Raw genomic sequence first — 21,794 nt, forward strand, 5'->3', positions numbered from 1 at the left:
ACATGTGCCATCTATGCAATTCTCCGCAAACACTTTGATTTCAGATCTACTACGTAAGGTAGGGTAAGGAGGAGGGGATGTAAGTCAGGATAGTGTGCAAATGCATTCCTTACCAGCCTTGTGTGACTTACTGTATCTCAGCTGAATTACTATAAGCAAAATAGAATTGAGAAGAGATGAGAAGAGATGAGAAGAGATGAGAAGAGATGAGAAGAGAAGAGAAGAGAAGAGAAGAAAAGAAAAGAAAAGAAAAGAAAAGAAAAGAAAAGAAAAGAAAAGAAAAGAAAAGAAAAGAAAAGAAAAGAAAAGAAAAGAAAAGAAAAGAAAAGAAAAGAAAAGAAAAGAAAAGAAAAGAAAAAAATAAAGAAAAGAAAAGAAAAGAAAAGAAAAGAGAAAAAAAGAAAAGAGAAAAAAGAAAAGAAGAAAAGAAAAGAAGAGGAAAAAAGAAAAAAGAGAAAAGGAATGGGAATAGGAATAGGAATAGGAATAGGAATAGGAATAGGAATAGGAATAGGAATAGGAATAGGACTAATCAGGTTGGAAAGACCTTTGAGATCATCAAGTCTACTGTTTAGAGGATTTAGTCTACTGTTCTGCAAGGATGTAGAAAGCTGCATTTGAGTCACACCATTTGACAGGAGGAAGACCTGAGTGCTGGACAGAGAATGTCCTTTTCAGGTTTGGGTAAAACGGAGTGCATTGAGTCATTAACACCGACCAAGACTTGGCTGCTATCATGATATGAATATTAGCAATAATTGCTGGCTTCTAAATCTAAATTCCTCGCTTCCAAAGTCAGATAGGAAGCAGCAGGTCAGGTTCATGACCGAAAATTGTACCTCACTGGTATCCAAACTCCCACTTCTTCAGTCATGTGAGGTAATTCTTTCAAGCATATACAGTCACTGTAAAAGTGCTAAGTGTGGCAGTTGCTTACTTCTGCAATAAGGGAAACTGTTTAATTTTCCAGTGCAGGGATGTTGCATACACAAATACCTGATAAATTAGGCCAAAATAAGTATGAACAGCCTTGCAGGGGAAAAAAAATAGAAAACCTTAACCAACCATTTATAAAAATTGGAAAGCTTAAAAACCTTTTACAATTAAGCAGTACTTTTCCTGCCTCACTTTGCACAACAACAAATGTTAAAAGCAGTTTAAGTCAAACTGTTAAAAAAAAAAAAAAGAAAGAAAGAAGTTTGCAGCTCAAGGTCATTGCTTGGCAAATACAGTGAGAAAAGCCTTCCAAAAGCTCCATGTCCAGCTAGAGAATAAAAGTAACTCTAAACAGTGAAAAGAGTGTGGAAAAAAAGAGAAAGAGTGATTGGCCATTGGAACAGGCTGCCCTGGGAGGTGGTGGAGTCACCATCACTGGAGGTGTTTAAGAAGAGACTGGATGGGGTGCTTGGTACCATGGTTTAGTTGATTAGATGGTGTTGGATGATAGGTTGGACTTGATGATCTCAAAGGTCTTTTCCAACCTGGTTAATTCTGTTCTATTCTAATCCTATTCCTAATCCAAGGACAGAAGTACTACAGCCCTCTGAAAATTCCTAGCCTCTTCTAGGGATTCTGCCTTCACATCTGATTCCAAATTATCTCAGACAAGGACCAAGATGATGTCTGGTCTAAAATCAACCCTATGTTATGAGTTTATGTGATGTCAGTTCACAGCAGCAGTACAAATTAACCAAACCCCATCAAAACCAGAAAAAAACCCCAAACAGTATCTCCTAGCACTAACCACAAATAATCATCTCCTGGATGTGTTCCTATGGAATCTGTTTTAAGTTATCCTGCTCTGGCAGAGGGGTTGGACTCAATGATTTTCAGTGGTTCCTTCCAATCCCTCTGACTTTGTGATACTTGGATAAGAGACACTTTTCTTTCCCTCTCCATTTCCTGGTAGTTATAAAATACCAGTTGCTCATGGTCTGTCAGCTAAAAATATACAGCTTTGTAATCATGCTTAACAATAACTATTAACAAGAATATATAATGCTAGGCAGAATGTTTATTTTAAAACATTATGTAGGTACTGATGAAATGTAATGGGAGAAATATAATATATAATTAAATGCTTCACTAGATAGAGTCTTCCATGGAAGCTTACAGCATGCACAACAGATTTTCTTCCTTGTTATTTCTACAGCTAAAAATGATGTAAATAAACTAAACAAGTTTATTTAATGATAAACTGGCTTGAAAAAATGAACACTAGCTTTATCTACCAAGGAATCTATAGGTTTTATTCTCTCTGCCTTAACTTTTCCATCATTATTTGTCTGTCTCCCCTGACTTTTAAATCTTCAGTCCTGCCATAAAGAGATTTCCTTCTGCTAATATTGAAACCGTCGTTTAGAAACCCAAGCCTGCTTTGAACACCAACTTCAGACAGCACTTCTGTTATCATTAATGAACTCTCACTGTTCAAACTGGAGGGGAAAATGAAATCCCAGACCCAAATTTTGCCCTCAGCTACTAAAACGTAACATCAGAGGAGAAGTCTGGCCCTGCTTGCTCAAGAAACTTAAATCTGTCCTCCATTTCTCCACTAATATTAATGTCCATCATATGACACTCTATGCAAGATTAATGACTTTAGAAGGTAACCCCTTCCGTTACAAATGTATCAGCAGACTCTACACAACTATAGATCCTACAAACAGGAAATGAGACTGAAGTTTCACAGAAGCAGATTGGCAGAAATATTGATCTTCTTTTGAATACCACATGTTAAAGATGGTCTGTTTTAAGGGACAAGATCTCTTTAGACATTCTTTCATTTTGGGGAGAAGAGTCCCTGTTTGGGTACTTGGACTCAGTGAAATGCGTGGTTTTCTCAGCCTCATCTCTAGAGGAAAGGGATCCAGAGCACTCTGTCATGGTGGCATGGCATAACTGAATGTTCACCCACCCTTCTAACCACCACTACCACAAAGATTCATCCCCATCTCACATTTCAAGTAAACTACATCAACCATTTTTAAAGCATCTTGTCCCTTTATACAAGATGATTTGTGAAAAGAAAGAAATATTCCGTTGTTCTCCACAGGCTTTAAAAGGACATCTTAGTGCTGACCAGAAAAACTCCAAAAACTCTGCAAGATAAAAGAACTTCTCAACAAGTGAGCATCTATGATCTCAGACTCAATACCTAGTCATATGTGGGGCACTGGATACAAAGACTTCAGATGTTTGGAAGGGCCTTTCCAAAAGTCCACGGATACAAAGTGCTGAACACCTTCCTACTTGCTTTATAAGTTATCAGACATCAAAACCAACATTGATCCCCTGCTGGCCACATCACTCACGGTGGCAAAGCCACAAGTGATTTAGAATAGAATAGAATAGAATAGAATAGAATAGAATAGAATAGAATAGAATAGAATAGAATAGAATAGAATAGAATAAACCAGGTTGGAAGAGACCTTCAAGATCATCGCGTCCAACCCATCAACCAATCCAACACCACCCAAACATCTAACCCACGGCACCAAGCACCCCATCAAGTCTTCTCCTGAAAACCTCCAATGATAGCGACTCCACCACCTCCCCAGGCAGCCCATTCCAATGGCCAATCACTCTCTCTGTATAGAACTTTTCCCTAATATCTAGCCTGAACCGCCCCTGGCGCACCCTGAGACTGTGTCCTCTTGTTCTGGTACTGGCTGCCTGGGAGAAGAGACCAACATCCGTCTGTCTACAACTTCCCTTCAGGTAGTTGTAGAGAGCAATAAGGTCACCCCTCAGTCTCCTCTTCTCCAGGCTAAGCAACCCCAGCTCCCTCAGCCTCTCCTCATAGGGCTTATGTTCCAAACCCCTCACCAACTTTGTTGCCCTTCTCTGGACTCGTTCCAGCAAGTCAACCTCCTTCCTAAACTGAGGGGCCCAGAACTGGACACAGTACTCGAGGTGCGGCCTAACCAGTGCAGTGTACAGGGGCAGAATGACCTCCCTGCTCCTGCTGGCCACACTGTTCCTGATGCAGGCCAGGATGCCATTGGCCCTCTTGGCTGCCTGGGCACACTGCAGGCTCATGTTCAGTCTACCGTCAACCAGCACCCCCAGGTCCCTCTCAGCCTGACTGCTCTCCAGCCACTCTGACCCCAGCCTGTAGCTCTGCATGGGTTTGTTGTAGCCAATGTGCAGCTTTATGCAGGTTCTTTCAAATGAGTGCTAATAAGACCTGTTGCCACACAATGACATAACTGATACAGGCTACAGATTTTACTGACAGTATTTTCATTTCCTTCTGGCTTTGAAAACTGCCTCAGAGACACAAGTTCAACTGTCCAGATCTTTGAAAAATAAAAAGAAGAGGAAAAGACCCAGTACCACTAATGTGTTTCTAAAACTCTGCTAAGATCTGCAACAGTTTCTTCTTCCTTCACATTTTAGGATGGAGTATTTCACAGTCTAGTAAACTAAACTACAAATAAAATCCTCAATCCATTCTTGGATTTTCAATGGAGCAACGCTTTCTGACTTAGACTACAAAGTGAGGAACACTTTTGCTCTCAGTCATCTTGGAGGGAACCTCAGCCACAAAGGTAAAAAGGTATGTGGCTGAAGTACTTTTAAAAATGACACACTAAAATGCCTGCATTTACATTATGTAAGGAAAAGTCACCACATAAATAGTTCAGTGGACAGAGTGAAGGTGAAGCTGTTGGAGGTGCACAGCAAAACCTTTTATTCCCATGGCTTTGCAATTTATCGTGCGCTTCTGCAATCTATCAGAAGAATAATATCAAAGCATAAATTCATCTGTAGGCTTGAAAATTTAGGGCACAAAGAGACTTTAAAAAAAAAAATAAAGAAGATGATTATGGGAATAACTGGGAAGCCAGAGGTTCCCTGCAGAAATCTGAGCTCAACCTTCACTCTACAGCCCCTTAATGCAGTAGCTGTATTTATACAGCTGGTACTACATACATTTTTAATGTAAAAACAGGAGAAGAGTTTAGGTGTGAATTTCAACTATGAGCTAGGGAAGACTCACAACAGAGAGCCTACAAACTGAAATGGGAATGTACTAATCAGCATTGCATTAGATTTAATTTGAAGATGAAACAGCATCAGGAATTAAGTTAAAGGGTTATTGATGCAAACTATATCTGAGGCATCTCACAAAATAACTGCATATTGCTAAGCTACAGAAGGCAAAACTCTGCAATTAGGTTCAGCAGCTAATGGTTTAAATAGCTTAAAGGTTTAGCTTTGTAGAGTTTTCTGGTTTATTTACTATCCAAAAGATCTAATGCTTCTGGTAAACCCTCTTATATACTTTACACACAGAAAACATTTGTCCTATAACAAACAATTTGCACGTGAAAAACTCAGCCACAAACTATCACAAAGGGTAGAAATTTATCAGGATTTAAAGTGGTATCTGAATATTTATACAGATAATTAGAATATCAAATATTACAATAGTGACAACCATCCTCCACAAACAGAAATATAAGCAGTGGAATAAATTCTCATCTCTCCTGGAAATAACCACGAGTTAATAATGTATTTTGGAGAAAACAAGGGTGTATGGCATAGTTAATTGCATACTGCAGAGTATTTCCTCCCTTCTTCTAATGCAACCAGCTTTGGTCAGAGAGCAAAGAAATAAATTAAGCTAGGCAGATCAGCATCCCTCATAACCCAAAGAAGTATTGGCAGGAGCAAACACAACATCTGCAGGATTCCAGAGCATGGCAAAAAGATACTCTTGGTTAGATGCACACCTCTGAAGAGTCATTAGACTGAAACCCAAAAACCAGCCATGGGCTAAAACCAATGTCCACCCTCCCTTTTTATTCCCTGTTTATATCCTGTTCCCTCATCTTGCTCTGTCACCACTATCTCCAGTCAAAAGGCCATAAGGACCCCAGCCTCCAACACAGAAATCATTGCTGGCTCATGGACAGAGAGGAAAGACAGTGCAGGTGGTCAGCAGAACACTTGTGCAATACTTTGAAAACACGACAGAGTAGAGTGTCATCAGGATGCCAGGTGGGCTTGGTTTAAGAATTAGCTGAACACCAGACATTCTATCAGCCTAATTTAGACTCAATCTTGCTTTTTAGTGATGATAATAAACTTGTACAAACATGAGATTCATTTGTATATTTTAGCATTTTATTTCAGTCCCAGAATGCAAAACCTGACATTGGAATCCGTTTGATTTTTTTTTTTTTTTTGGTGATTGAAGATATTAAGCACTACAAGAGCGCTGAAATTTCGATCTGATTAGGATAAAAATTCCTCAGGATCAAAACACTTCTTTTTTTCCCCCTACAGTTTTACTAATTGTGTGCTACTTGACATTGCAGAGTTATTCCACAGCATGAGAGCAAAATATGTGAAGTGTATTTTACTGTTAGAAATTATCAACTCATTTCTATTTGTTTTTTTTTTCATGTGTTTGAGGTTATTAAAAGAATAAAAAAAATCATAACTGATGTGCATAAGTTAAAAGGGTTAGTTCAACTACAGCTGGTAGGCTAAACCACTAAGCAGTATTTTGTACAGCAATGGAAGCTTTCGACTGAACATACATAAAAAGAAATCATGAATATATAACTGATCTAAAAGCAGACTGAGAGGGTAATATCCCTTGAAAAATAGGGAAGGCATGGAAAAAAAGGTGAATGTGGAATAGTTTATTTTCAGGAAGACTGGATTATTCTAACCACTGGAAAACAGATAAAGGAGATCAGTGGGAGTGTTACCAAACATACTCATCAGAGACCTTTGCTTTATGGGAAATGAACTGCCCTGGCTCACTGTTCCCGAGGAACTGTATTTCTTCGAGCTGTAAATCAAATCCTGAAGAAACAGGATGATATTTTCTAAGCAATAGCTGAGGACAACACATCTTTTTTATCAGTGTCAGCTTTCTGAATTTAGATCTCAATTAGGATTCTAAAATGAAAAAACACATATTATATACCAGTATGTACTTGAGACAGCGTTCTTACAAGCCATATATTAATTTTCAGAGGGTGGCATGTTATCCTATATTTGTCCAAAAATTTATTCACGGCTGCCTTCAGAGGTCTTGACATTTATCCTTCCTTAGTGCTTTCTTAATGACCTTCATTTGAACAGTAACATCAAGTACTTGATGCTCAGCGAAAATCATTAATTTTTTTTCCAATTAAATGGAAGATGTATACCTACAGCATAAGACACTCACTCATTCTTGGCAAGAGATGCACTCCTTAAATCAAAAAGGGATCTTGCAGACCTTTGTACGGTACCTGTGGCAACCAAAGGGAAGCACACAGACACAGCATCGTACTCCACAGAGCACCAAGTGTCAATTGCCCTCGCTGAGCTCTACAGACAGTGCTATGACCTCACACAACAGTAATTTAATTAATCTGCTTGATTTCTGATATTGCTTTGACATAAAATGTAGCCTGCTAGCTTTAAGATCAGGGATATTTTCTTGTCATTGGAACAAGGGAAGTTCTACCCATGTAGGGACTCCTGGCTTGGTGAAAGTGTATGAACTGCCCTATGCTTCCCATGCAGTTCAGCCCTGCAATATTTCTATGCAGAGGAAAGTAAAAGGAGAGGATCTGATTATGCTCTGAATCTAGGATTACCTTCCCTGTTCTTACAAGTGGTAAAGCAGAACTGGGGGCATGAGTGCTCTTTCTAGGGTGTTCTAGATGAATAACTGAGAAACAGGAAACATTCAGCTTCAGCTCATCCATGCCATGTGCCCTAACAAAGATCTCTATGTAATCTGTATCAGAGACAAGCTACAGCTCGCCTTGCAATTTTTGAAGGCTTGGTTTCAAATAGAAGTTGTTGCAGCTTAGCCAGTTCCTGCACGTCAGCTGAGCCAAGAGCAGATCCCTGATGTACAGGTTGTTAGATCAGAGAACATTCTAACTATAATCTCTGTGAGAGAGACTTGGTTTCTGATAAGTGATGCCTGTCCAGACCAGCAATTTGTTCAATGAAGATGGACAAATGAGAGGATTCCCAAAACTTGTGAAATGGGAAACAGATTAATAATGTAGAACTGAAACACCAAACAGCTGGCAGAGAGGTTTGTGAAAAAGCATGACCACTGAATGCTTGAGTGAAACAACACAGAAACAATATCCCTTAATTTTTTTCTGTGCTTCAATAACTTGTGGGATTGCCACCATCTATTGTGTGGGAATGAATGCAGACATATGTGATCCACAAGGCCATCAAGCTGTAACTAATCTAAATCTCTATGTAGAAATCTTGACCCCACTGAACATAATGGAATTTTTGCTCTTTACCTCACTGGGGTCAGAATTTTAGTCCACCTAAATTTGCCTTTTTAGGGTATAATCCCCATGTCCATGAACCCAGTGGAAGCTTTTCCATTGACTATAACTGACCTCTCATTACACAGAATCATGGAATGTTAGGGGTTGGAAGATCACCCAGACCAACGCCCCCTGCCAGAGCAGAATCACCTAGAGTAGGTCACACAGGAATGACCACAGAAGGAGACTCCACAGCCTCTCTGGGCAGCCTATTCCAGGGCTCTGCCACCCTCACAGTGAAAAAGTTCTTCCTTGTGTTCACATGGAACCTCCTATGCTCCAGCTTGAACCCATTGCCCCTTGTTCTATCATGAGACATCACTGATAAGCTGTGAGCTTCTGGCTCCATCCTCCCAACACTTGCCCTTCACATATTTATAAACATTAATGAGGTCAACCCCCAGCCTCCTTCTCTCCAAAGAGACCCAGATCCCTCAGCCTTTTCTCATAAGGAAGATGTTCCACTCCTTTAATCACATTTGTGGACTCTTTCAAGGAGTTCTCTGAGGTCCTTCTTGAACTGACGGGCCCAGAACTGGACACGATATTCCAGATGAGGAAATTCCCTAATACTGCAACTGCTATAGTCCTGCAGACCTTCTTTACATTATACTCATGATGGTCACATTCCTGAAACTGTTTTTGTCATCTTTTATCTGAGACAGCATTAGGAAGACTCACTTTTCAAGGTTCCTAATGGGCTGCTATGATCTGAAGCCCTCAGCACCACTCTTGGTTTATTTTGTGTGGTTTAGTGAACCGTTTTCTTTGCTTGTTTTCCTTCTTTGATGTCTTTGAATAACCTGGATGTACTGGTCTAACTTTTCCTGTGGTTTTCTTTTCTGATGTGTCATCAGTGAATAGGTGAAGAAGACATTTTATTTGTGTTTCTTTTGATCCTTACATCTACCCTGGAAATTTGGGATTCCTGTTTGAATTTTTAAAAATGGCCTTCTCCCCTGCAAAAATCAGCCAAGATTTTCTGCTGTACTCTGCATCAAACACAATCTTTTCAGTTTGCTGCTTTCTCAAGTTCTGCTTCTGCTTTTCAACAGGGCTTTCCAACCATTGCTTGTCCTCCTAGGCCTTCTTCAAAATATTGGATAATGCCCTTTTTTCCTCGTTGTAATCTCAATTTCCTATGTTCTACTGGCAAATCTCCTGAATTGTCTGGTTTATGGAACTGCAGTTCTGCTGGGTTTTATATTCTACAACCAGGGTCTGCAAGTTCCTGAATTTTAGCTCTAATTTTATTTTAACAATTTAACAATCAGTTCTGGGCCCCTCAGTTTAGGAAAGATGTTGAGTTGCTGGAATGTGTCCAGAGACAGGCAAGAAAGCTGGTGAGGGGTTTGGAGCACCAGCCCTATGAGGAGAGGCTGAGGGAGCTGGGATTGCTTAGCCTGGAGAAGAGGAGGCTCAGGGGAGACCTTATTGCTGTCTATAACTACCTGAAGGGAGCTTGTAGCCAGGTGGGGGTTGGTCTCTTCTCCCAGACAACCTGTGACAAAACAAGAGGACACAGTCTCAAGCTGTGCCAAAGGAGGTTCAGGCTGGAGGTTAGGAAGAAATGATTCACAGAAAGAGAGATTGGCCATTGGAATGTGCTGCCCAGGGAGGTGGTGGAGTCACCATCACTGGAAGTGTTTAAAAACAGACTGGATGAGGCACTTAGTGCCATGGTTTAGCTGCTTAGATGGTGTTGGGTGATAGGTTGGACTCGATGATCTCAAAGGTTGTTTGCAGCCTGGTTAATTCTGTAAATCAGGAAGATTTTCTAGTTCAGTTTGAACTGGATTTTCTATCATGGACAAGTTGCTATGAAGTGTTTGGGGGTTTTGTGATTTGTTACTCTTAGCTTTAGTACTTTTTTCTCCCTCCAAATGCTAGAAAGGTCAAGCATTTCTCTGGGCAAAGATATGAACCACTTCAGCTCCTGCAGGACTTATAATGGGCAGGCATACTTCCTGAACTATTCTCATCTAATTTAAACTCGAAGATCTCTCTTAGAGCATGAGTTTGAACAAAATGAAGAGGAAAATGCAAAGTTCTGCATGTGGAATGGGCTGATTCCCTGCAAAGCTACAGGCTGGGGAATGACTGTCCTGGTTGTTGCATTGTAGAAAAGAATCTGGGGGTCCTGGTGGAAAGTATAGTGAGCATGAATCAGCAGTGTGCTCTATGGTCTGTACTGTATAGCCAGTAGATCACAGGAAATCATTGTTCCCCTCCACTCACCACTCTTTAGATTGGAATTTTTTTTTTATTATCATTTTAATTGTAATCCAATTTTGGGCTCCCAGCACAGGAAATATATTGATAAACTTCAGTGAGTTTAGCAGAAGTCTGTCGGGAACTCCTTCATGAGGAAGGGCTGCGGGACCAGGCTTGCTCAGCCTGAAGAAGAGGTGCTTTCAGAGGGACCTAACAGTATACATACAAAGAGATTACAGCACAGATGGAGCCATGAGCTGCAGAATCAAACCAGGGAAATGTCAAGTGGATAAAATATATATAAGAAAAAAATCACCATGAGAATAATTACCCCTATTAAGGATAATTGGAACAGGCCACTCAGAGAGCATATAAAAGTTTGACCTTGAAGGTTTTCAGGATCAACTAGACAAAATGCTAAACAACTTGCTTTGAATCAGTGTTGATCCTCTTTTGAGCATGAGGTGGGACTAGGTGATGTCCAGAGTCCCTCCCAATTTGAATGATTCTATGATTCCTATTAAGACAAGAGAACACCTATACATAAAAGATGTAATTAGCCTCCTCTATTGAAAAGAAGCAAAAAACCCCAACAACCCAAACCCATAAAAAACAGATTAACCTAGAAAGAATAATTATGCTATAGCCACACAAACAAGTTTGGAACCCCACTGTGCTAGGTGCTGATGATGGGAGAAAGTTCATGTGTTTATAAAGCTTGCAATCCAATCAGCAAACTGGACATAAAATGAGAGCAAGAACACAGTAATGTGATTTTCCAGAAGCCATTCCTGTCCCCAGGGTCTCTTGAGCCCTAGTTCTATGCTGATATGCTGGGCCACACTGCACTCACGTTGTCTGCACAGGTCTCCAAGTTTGCCAGAGATGAATGTTTCATAAAGCATATTCTATTTCAGAGAGAAGTGGTCATTCAGAAGATTAAGGTCTTTTTCAAATGGGATGTTCATCTCTGCCAGGTGGTATGTTAAGTCTGAGTCATAAATATCTTTTATTTCCTTGGTCAGATAGTGCAGTGGAAGTGCAACTTGTCATTTTTGACTTCCAGCTTCGAGAGCACCAAGTAAGTTTCTGAATGCCTTCCTTCATTTCTGAGCAGCTGACTTATTCTCCTGGATATTGAATGCTCGAAATGTAAATGATGCAAAATTATTTTGTTGATAATTTTGGATAGTTGATTTTATTTATTTTTTTCCCCACAGAAATGTATCTAACCTGACCCTCTTACAGAAACTGTACTTTGCCTTCTAGAAACTTCAGGTTCTATTTGACAGCATTGTAGAGCTTGATACTATTGTTGGCTGCTCTACATTATCATGCAAGTTGTCCCTCTTCTCCTGCTTTCCAGTTGCAGTTATCCTCCTACCTCCTCTTGCAGATCAAGCAAGGTACTTTTAGACTGAAGATTTATACTGCTTTCTACTGCAGTCATATGGGTTTGTAAAAGCTAATTAAACATGGCTGCATTTGTGTTGCTGCCCTTTTATTAGGAAATGCTAGCAAGGCATAGTGCAGGGGGAGTAGAGTTATTCAGATGTGGGACTCTGAATTTAAGAGGCAGTTTGCAGATAGTAATTTACATTAAGAAAAACACACAATCTATCATAAATGCAGTCAGTCACTGAAACTTCCAAAGAGTTATCTGGCTTTACTGCAGGCACAGATAAATTAGAGATTAGGGGCCTAAGTCTCTTTCCGCACCAGGGTAAATCAGAGGCACCATCACTGAAGTCAAGAGATCTCAACAAGAAATGAATTAGGCCCTATGGCTTTTAATAAAGAGCATACAAAGAGTTTAATTACAAGGAATGAAGCTGAACCTCCCTTCCCCCATACCCAGACATATGCACATGTTCTCTGCTAAGGTTTCTCTCTTATAGCATTTTTGTACTTCTGTTACCCTGATCAGATACTACCTGTGTGAAAATAACAGGGACACAGATGCTATAAGGATGGGGGCCATTTAGATCTTCACACAGGGGCTGGTTAAAGCACTCCTCAGCTGAGTATTGAAAAACCTAGTGAAATCCCATTTGTGGTGCAGCTTTTGACCTGCACATGGTGACCCAGAAATAAAAGCCAAAGGGGTTCATTTTCTGTGCTAGGGAGTTTCTCACCTAAGCGTTACCTCTTTGAAGGAGTAAAATAATGCACAACACATGTAAATGTACAGCTGCTGGCAACTCTGGCAACACAAATACAACTTTTTGTTTTCACACATGTGAACAATCTTACATGTTTATAAGAAGACCTGAAAATAAATCATACAAGAAGTGATATTAGAGTCACCCTCTATGAAACCCAATGATAAAACACAAAGGTGGAAGATTAAAACCTCAGTTGTGGCATATAAATAATATCTTAGGAGCAATCAAGTATTATACAAGATTATTTTGATAAAAATGGAAGTACTTACAGTCTAAGTGACTATGTCTGATGCCTTCCACATCTTCAGCATGAATAAAGTGGTAACATCTCTTTCCTACAATATCTACAGGGGTCAGATCCATGTAATCACTAATCCTAAAAAGGAAAACAACAAACAAATAAAACAAAAACCCAACACAGCCTATAATTCAAGAAATAAAAGAACACAATAATTCATAGTATCATAGTATCAGTCAGGGTAATTGTCGAATGACTCAGAAAGTGAAGTCTGCTAAAATGTCTTGGGGTCTTTTTCCCACCACTCTAGCAATTTGAATGGAATATCTCTACAAACAAGAGAAAGGAAAGAAAGGAAGGAAAGGAAGGAAAGGAAGGAAAGGAAGGAAAGGGAGGAAAGGGAGGAAGGAAGGAGGGAAGGAAGGAGGGAAGGAAGGAGGGAAGGAAGGAGGGAAGGAAGGAGGGAAGGAAGGAGGGAAGGAAGGAGGGAAGGAAGGAGGGAAGGAAGGAGGGAAGGAAGGAGGGAAGGAAGGAAGGAGGGAAGGAAGGAGGGAAGGAAGGAAGGAAGGAGGGAAGGAAGGAGGGAAGGAAGGAAGGAAGGAAGGAAGGAAGGAAGGAAGGAAGGAAGGAAGGAAGGAAGGAAGGAAGGGAGGGAGGGAAGGAAGGAAGGAAAAGAAAGAAGGAAAGAAGGAAAGAAGGAAAGAAGGAAAGAAGGAAAGAAGGAAAGAAGGAAAGAAAGAAAGAAAGAAAGAAAGAAAGAAAGAAAGAAAGAAAGAAAGAAAGAAAGAAAGAAAGAAAGAAAGAAATAAAGAAAGAAAGAAAGAGAAAGAAAGAAGGAAAAAGAAAGAAAGAAAAGAAAGAAAGAAAGAAAGAAAAAGAAAGAAAGAAAGAAAGAAGAGAAAGAAAGAAAGAAGAAGAGAAAGAAAGAAAGAAAGAGAAAGAAAGAAAGAAAGAAGGAAAGAAAGAAAGAAAGAAAAAGGAAGAAAGGAAGAAAAAGAAAGAAAGAAGGAAAGAAAGAAAGAAGGAAAGAAAGAAAGAAGGAAAGAAGGAAAGAAAGACAGAAAGGAAGAAAGAGAAAGAAAGAAAGAAAGAAAGAAAGAAAGAAAGAAAGAAAGAAAGAAAGAAAGAAAGAAAGAAAGAAAGAAAGAAAGAAAGAAAGAAAGAAAGAAAGAAAGAAAGAAAGAAAGAAAGAAAGATCAAGCCTTTTTAAAAAAGAAACCTTGAAATAGTTTTTATCCATTTAAATAAGTGGAAAGTTAAATTCCAGGGCACATTCTCCCTGTAACATAACACCAAGACAATATAACTCCGTGAAATTGTAAAGCATTAGCAACAATCCAAAATCCTCATTAAAAGACTACGATGCTTCAAGGTTACATAATAAAGCAAAACCACGTTATGTTTATAGCAAATGATTAGAGACACATTTCATTTCAACAGATTGGTCTTCTATTGGGTATATTCATGAAAAAAGCTCTTCAACCATTTCTTGGCACCAAGTCTAAACTGATATTTCAAGGGATATAATTTAAATGCTGAGACATACAGATGCCTCAGGGTGTTATCTTTTTTAGTCTAATTCATTTGGGAACTCAGCTTTCACTCTGGGCCCTTTCAACTGGGACTTTGTTGTTTATTGCACAGAGAAACTTTAAAATCTCTTCTGCAGACCTTTGTGTGTGTGTGTCTGCGTGCCTGTGTCTATGTGCATGTGTAAAGTTCTGTCATGGAGTGTCAAGATGTCAATGTCCTTAAATGAAGTAGAGAAAAAAAACTGAAGCAACTGGAAACTGCCTTGCTCACACAGGCATTTAAAAGCATGTCTAGAAACAGAGGTTTGAAAGATGTTGCAATGATTGGGGTTAACCCCACTTTGTAATTGTAAGATATAATTTAATAGTAAGTCCAGTTGTTCCTGGGGTACTCAGACCCCTGAGCTGGAAGACAGGGATGGGGAGTTGAATGAAGCATTTCTAATCCAAGGGGAAACGGTCAGTGACCTACTACACACCACTTAGACAAGCATAAGTCTATGGGGCTGGATGGGATCCACCCAAGGGTAGTGAGGGAGCTGGTAGAAGTGCTCACCAAGCTACTTTCCTGCATTTATCTGCAGTCCTGGTTAACCAGGGAGATCCTAGCTCACTAGAGGTTAGCAAATCTGATGTCCTACAAGAAGGGACAGAGGAAAGATCTAAGGGAACTTCAGGTCTGTCAGTCTAACTTTGGCACTGGGGAAGGTTATGGAGCAGATGGTCCCGAGTGCAATCACATAGCACCTACAGTTGATCAGGCCTGGTCAGCATGGGTTTAGAAGACAGATCCTGCTTGACTAACCTGATCTCCATCTATGATAAGGTGACCTGCTTAATGGATGAGAGAAGGGCTGTGGATATTTTCTACCCAGACTTAAGTGGAGTCTTTGGCACCATTTCCTATAACATTGTCCTGGAGAAACTGACTGTTCAGGACTTGGACAACTCTGCTCTTCACTGGGTAAAAATATGGCTGGATGGCTGGGCCCAGAGCAGTAGGGAATGGAGTTAAATCCACTTGGAGGCTGGTCACAAGTGGTGTTCTCCAGGGGCTCAGTTTTGGGGCCAGTTCTCTTTAACATATTTTTCAATCCCTCAGTAAGTTTTCAGATGACACCAAGCTGGGCAGTACTGTTGATCTCCTTGAGGGTAAGGGGACTCTGCAGAGGGACTTTGATAGGCTAGATTGGTGAGTGAAGGTCAGTAGTATGAGGTTCAGCAAAGCAAAGTGCTGCGTCCTGCATTTGAGTCACAACAGCTTCACGCTACACTACAGGCTTGGAGAAGTGTGGCTGGAAAGCTTCCTGGCAGAAAGGGACCTGGGGGTATTGATTGACAGGCAGCTGAATGAGAGCCAGCAGGGTACTCAGGTGGCCAAGAAGGCCAAGAGCATCCTGTCTTATGTAAGAAATACTGTGGTGAGTAGGACCAGGGTGGTGACCATCCTTCTGCCTGGGAGAGGGCATACAATGAACACTGTGTTCAGTTTCAGGACTTTCACTGCAAGGTCCTGGAGTGTGTCCAAAGAATGTCAACAAAGCTGATGAAGGGTCTAAAGAACGAGTCCTGTGAGGACTGGCTGAGGGAACTGGGGTTGTTTAGCCTGAAGAAGAGGAAGCTCAGGGGAGACCTTATCACTCCCTATGACTACCTTAATGGAGGCTGTAGCAAGGTGGGTGTTCTCTCCCAGTGAAAAGTAATAGGACAAGAAGAAGTGGCATCAAGTTGCATCAGGAGAGGTTTAGATTGGATATTAGGAAATATTTCTTCACCAAAATGGTTATCAAACATTGAAACAGACTGCCCTGGGCAGTGGTGGAGTCGTCATCCCCAGAGGTATCTGAAATACATGCAGATGAGGCAATTTGTGTTCATGGTTTAATGGTGGACTTAGCAGTGCTAGGTTTGTTTTTGGACTTGATGATCTTACAAGTCTTTTCCAGCCTAAATTATTCTATGACTCAATGGTTCTATACTATTAAGAAAAAGCTGTTACAAATAGACATATGAAGAATTTAATTATTATTTTATGACAAAACTGGAAAAATAAACAGCAAGAATATCCAGATAGAAGTGGAAAGCAAAGCAATGACACTGAAACCAGAATCAAAAGACATTACATCAAGCAGGACACTCATGCTCATACTGAACTTATACTAAGGATGGAAAACAGATATTTTGTATGGAGAAATGAAAGAAATATTCTTAGTTAGGAGACAGATCTTGTGGCTCCCATGACCTCTGACTAAATCATAGAATCAATAGGGTTGGAAGAGACCTCAAAGATCATCAAGTCCAGCCTGTCACCACAGACCTCATGACTACTAAACCATGGCACCAAGTGCCAGGTCCAATACCCTCTTGAACACCTCCAGGGATAGTGACTCCACCACCTCCCTGGGCAGCCCATTCCAATGGCTAACAACTCTCCCTGTGAAGAACTTTCTCCTCACTTCGAGCCTAAACCCTGGTACAGCTTGAGACTGTGTTCTCTTGTTCTGGTGCTGGTTGCCTGGGAGAACAGACCAACCCCCACCTGGCTACAACCTCCCTTCAGATAGTTGTAGAGAGCAATGAGGTCTCCCCTGAGCCTCCTCTTCTCCAGGCTAAACAATCCCAGATCACTCAGCCTCTCCTCACAGGGCTTGTGCTTGAGGCCTCTCCCCAGCCTTGTTGCCCTTCTCTGGACACATTCAAGTGTCACAATGTCCTTCTTAAATTGAGTGGCCCAGAGCTGGACATAGTACTCAAGGTGTGGCCTAACCAATGCTGAGTACAGTTGGGAACTCAGCTGGGAACTCCTCATGGTAGGAACTTGGTTTTGCTGAATACACAGACCTGATCCTGTAAAACACAAGCAGCGAATCAGCGGTTCCACTGACTGACAGGACTGTTAACATGACTGACATTTAAAGTTAGGTATATGGTACAGTGCTTTGCTGAATTAGGACCAAATTGTGCACACATCTGTAGGCTTGAAGCTCTCTACAAAAGACTGTTTCTGCAGATCTAAAGGAACTACTGGCAGTCACTGTCATGGACAATGGGTCAAAGCTCTCCCCTTTGTAAAACACCATATCCACTGGGTTATTTCCTTTATAAGTGTCTATTAGTAGATATGGCTACAGCAGCTCACATTAAACTGGGCTGTAGGCTCTCTCCAGATGGTATCCAATCACAAGTAGTTAACACTGAAAATAACACAGACTGATGCTGCACTCTAGCAGCAGTCTCTTTATTTTGCTTTTAGTTATTTATTGCCATCTAAGATGATTTGTCCTCTGCAGGTGCTCTTCTCACTCCATTGACTAATAAAAAAAAATAGAGACTATTTTAAACCAGATTGTGAAATTTAGGTGACATTGAGTCCCACATTTGGAAAACAGATTAATACAGCACATTTTAGGCAACAAACTTTCACATTCTCATGTAGCACTCTTAGAACAAAAATTTGTTTTCTAACAGCCAGCGTAGAGGCTAATGGATCTTGTGTCAAAAGGAAGCTAGCTGATGAGGAGTTTGTGCACTGAGTACAGGATTTTTGGTGCAGATCTCTACATTCAGGCAAAAGTAACAAGATGCACCCAAAAATCTGAGTAATGTCACTCCCTGCTCCCTGCTGTTGCAAGCAGGCAACCACGTGGAAAACTGGGAGTACTATAGACCTCACCCCTGCTGCTCCAGTGGTCCACTGTGAACATTCATTTCAGTTAAGTAGCATGGCTTCTGCTCCATGCTCCCTGCAGCAGCCAGTAACTGCCCATTGCTCCATAAATAGTGCTTACAGCTTCCTCAGCATGGATCTCTTTTTCTCTGTTTTCATCAATGTTGTGCTTGCTTTACTGTGGCACCACGAAGAATTTCCTGGCTGCCCACAAGTGCTGGGAGTCAAGCCCATATATTCAGGATGAGATACTTATCTTCTTTTCTATAATCCCAGAAGAGAGATTCCAACTTCCCCGACTTGAAGAATGGCCTTGGCAAATGTCCAAACAATTCATACGACAGCTTCAATCAGCTGTTCAGTTAATTCCTTCCCTTCTCCTGTTCTTTCTATTGCTCCAGCTTTTACAGTCTTGTTCTGCTTTGTTCCTGGCTATGAAATCCAAGTCTTGTCAATCTTATCCCATTTTCCAACAGTGGAAATTCTGCTACCTCACTGAGCTAACATTCACTTCCCAGTCCTGGCAGAAGTGCTTCTACTGTTTGAAATTCCTTTTATAAGCTATTCTTAACACTGACACAGGGACTTAAAATGGAACTGTTGCAACATAAATTCAATTTCCATCATATGGATTCTACCCTACCATATGGGATAAAATCCATCTCAAACAAGGAAAAGTTGCTTTATAATGTTGCCTTTACCTTAAAGAAAGGGAATAAAACTTTGGTAAACTCAACACTTTCATGTGTAAGTCAGCTGGTTTAACAGTTTACCACATGTTATCAACTCTTTCTCTGTGATTACCAATCAAGGCTCCACATCTGATGCACTTTATGTTTTGCAGTGATGCCTTTCTCAGAAATCTGAGTTTTATTGTTACGTGAATGTAAAGGGAAGGGCTGAGAAAAATGTTTAGTTAAAAAAAATAAATACCCAGTTTAGGGCTCATAAAAATGCCAAACTGACAGCACAGAAATAATAAATCTTTCTAAGACAGAGCACAAATTCATATCATATTTGACCCCGCAGAACGGTTCGTTTTGGATGTACATTTGATTCTTGGCTGTCTTATTGAGGTTGCCAAAGAAGGTAACAGTAAGTGCAGGTGACTTTGTTAAAAGGAAACCTGTTCATTAGGAACTGGATGGATACCAGCAACTCATTTCACAGAGGCCTTTGAAGAGCTCTCCAGTGGTAGCAGCTTTCCATTACTAACCTAGACAGGTCACAGTTGAAGACTAAGGCAACAGCGGCAAATTTTGTCAGCAGAGTGGCTGGAGAGCGGCCAGGTAGAGAGGGACCTGGGGGTACTGGTCGATGGTAGGTTGAACATGAGCCTGCAGTGTGCCCAGGCAGCCAAGAGGGCCAATGGCATCCTGGCCTGCATCAGGAACAGTGTGGCCAGCAGGAGCAGGGAGGTCATTCTGCCCCTGTACACTGCACTGGTTAGGCTGCACCTCGAGTACTGTGTCCAGTTCTGGGCCCCTCAGTTTAGGAAAGATGTTCACTTGCTGGAATGAGTCCAGAGAAGGGCAATGAAGTTGGTGAGGGGTTTGGAACACAAGCCCTATGAGGAGAGGCTGAGGGAGGTGGGGTTGCTTAGCCTGGAGAAGAGGAGACTCAGGGGTGACCTTATTGCTCTCCACAACTACCTGAAGGGAGGTTGTAGACAGGCAGAGGTTGGTCTCTTCTCCCAGGCAACCAGCACCAGAACAAGAGGACACAGTCTCAGGCTGTACCAGGGGAAGTTTAGGCTGGATGTCAGGAAGAAGTTCTATACAGAGAGAGTGATTGCCCATTGGAATGGGCTGCCTGGGGAGGTGGTGGAGTCACCATCACTGGAGGTGTTCAGGAGGAGACTTGATGGGGTGCTTGGTGCCATGGTTTAGTTGTTTAGGTGGGTTGAATTGGTTGATGGGTTGGATGTGATGATCTTGAAGGTCTCTTCCAACCTGGTGTGGTCTATTCTATTCTATTCTATTCTATTCTATTCTATTCTATTCTATTCTATTCTATTCTATTCTTCTAGATCCTACTGCTAATCTGCAGAGCACTTTCACCAGTGCCAGATTATACAGAATCCAGATGCTCATTGGGTAGAATCTGAGGCAAAAACTCAGCCCAAACTGTAATACTGTTACCAGCTTTCTCTGTGACCTTGTGCAAGGCATTTTCTATGGAGCAGCTTTTCCAAGCTTAAAAATGAGAATAACACACTATCTTCTAGATAATGCTTTTGAAGTTTAGATGAAGTGTTCTTTCTAATAGCCAAGTAACAGTATTATTAATACTATTGTGGCAGTGCAGCAACATGACAGTACAGATAACCTCATAACTGAAATTCAAGATTATTTTAAGTTGTTTAAAGCCCTGATTCAACACAGCATTTGAGTTTATCATTTTTTAGAACAGTTCATACTGATGTGCTATCGTGATCATAGGTATTCCGTTATGATTGATTATGATTGCTCATAACAGAGAGCTTCCACTTGCAATTTACAATATGCCACAGCTGCTGTCACGTGAAAAGCTTGTATTAGCCACATTGTTTGTTCCACTTTTTTATGATGGGTTGATAAAATTTTTGGCTGCATTGCCTTCTTTCACCTTTTCCAACCTTTCCCTCAGGCTTCCATTAATGAACCAAACTTCTTTCTTTCTTTTATTTACCTTCTCAGATACCTTCACTATGCTCTGAATACCTGTTTCCTAGATTTTATTCTGCAGACCCCTGAGGGCACTGATAAGTCTTAATGGTCTTGACCAGATTCCCCCTGCCCTGGACCTTCCTGCACCCTACCCACAGCTCCAGACCATACTTTACCCCCCTTAGGTCTCCCCTCATGTTGCCCAAGACCCAGAACTCCATTTCAGCCTCTTGGGACTCTCCTCACCCTGCCTATGGTCCAGGACCCTGTGTCAACCTCTGGGGCATCAGCATCTGTGTGTCCAGAGAAGGGCAACAAGGCTGGTAAGAGGCCTTGAGCACAAGCCCTATGAGGAGAGGCTGAGGGAGCTGGGATTGTTTAGCCTGGAGAAGAGAAGGATCAGGGGTGACCTCATTGCCCTCTACAACTACCTGAAAGGTGGTTGTAGACAGGAGGGGGTTGGTCTCTTCTCCCAGGCAACCAGCACCAGAACAAGGGGACACAGTCTCAAGCTGTGCCAGGGGAGGTTTAGACTCGAGGTGAGGAGAAAGTTCTTCACTGAGCGAGTCGTTCGTCATTGGAATGTGCTGCCCAGGGAGGTGGTGGAGTCGCCTTCCCTGGAGGTGTTCAAGGGGAGATTGGACATGGCACTTGGTGCCATGGTCTAGTTGTGAGGTCTGTTGGGACAGGTTAGACTTGATGATCCTTGGGGTCTCTTCCAACCTTAGTTATACTGTGATACTGTGATACTGTGATACTGTGATCTGCCCCTTCCATGCCATAGCAGGGTCAGCCTCCAGCTCCCTACAGCCCTGTCCTACCTTGCCGAACCAGGCTCAGCCCACTTCCGAGCCTGGCCTTGGCCTGGGCCCAGGGAGGTGCTTACTGCCTGAGGCTGCCCCAGTGTTCCTGGCTGCCCTGCTCCCTTTGGAGCATGATGGCCCTGGCTCCCAGGCCCTGCCTTTACAGACTCCTGTAGGAAGCCCCAGTACTACCAGCCCCCAGCCCCTGGGGA

The 21,794-nt window shown here is 41.5% G+C and overlaps 1 protein-coding gene across 2 annotated transcripts in view; it reads right to left on the reverse strand.

Annotated features, from left to right (window-relative positions):
- NPAS3 (neuronal PAS domain protein 3) overlaps positions 1-21,794 on the reverse strand; it is a 664,058-nt gene that overhangs the window by 13,943 nt on the left and 628,321 nt on the right. For both annotated transcript variants that reach the window (XM_009902996.2, XM_054162086.1), the window contains one exon: positions 12,964-13,070. In XM_009902996.2, the coding sequence (XP_009901298.2) occupies positions 12,964-13,070 (107 nt within the window). The remainder of the gene's footprint in view (positions 1-12,963; positions 13,071-21,794) is intronic.

This window comes from Dryobates pubescens, chromosome 5, assembly GCF_014839835.1.
Source record: "Dryobates pubescens isolate bDryPub1 chromosome 5, bDryPub1.pri, whole genome shotgun sequence".
In the NCBI taxonomy this organism is placed as follows: Eukaryota; Metazoa; Chordata; class Aves; order Piciformes; family Picidae; genus Dryobates; species Dryobates pubescens.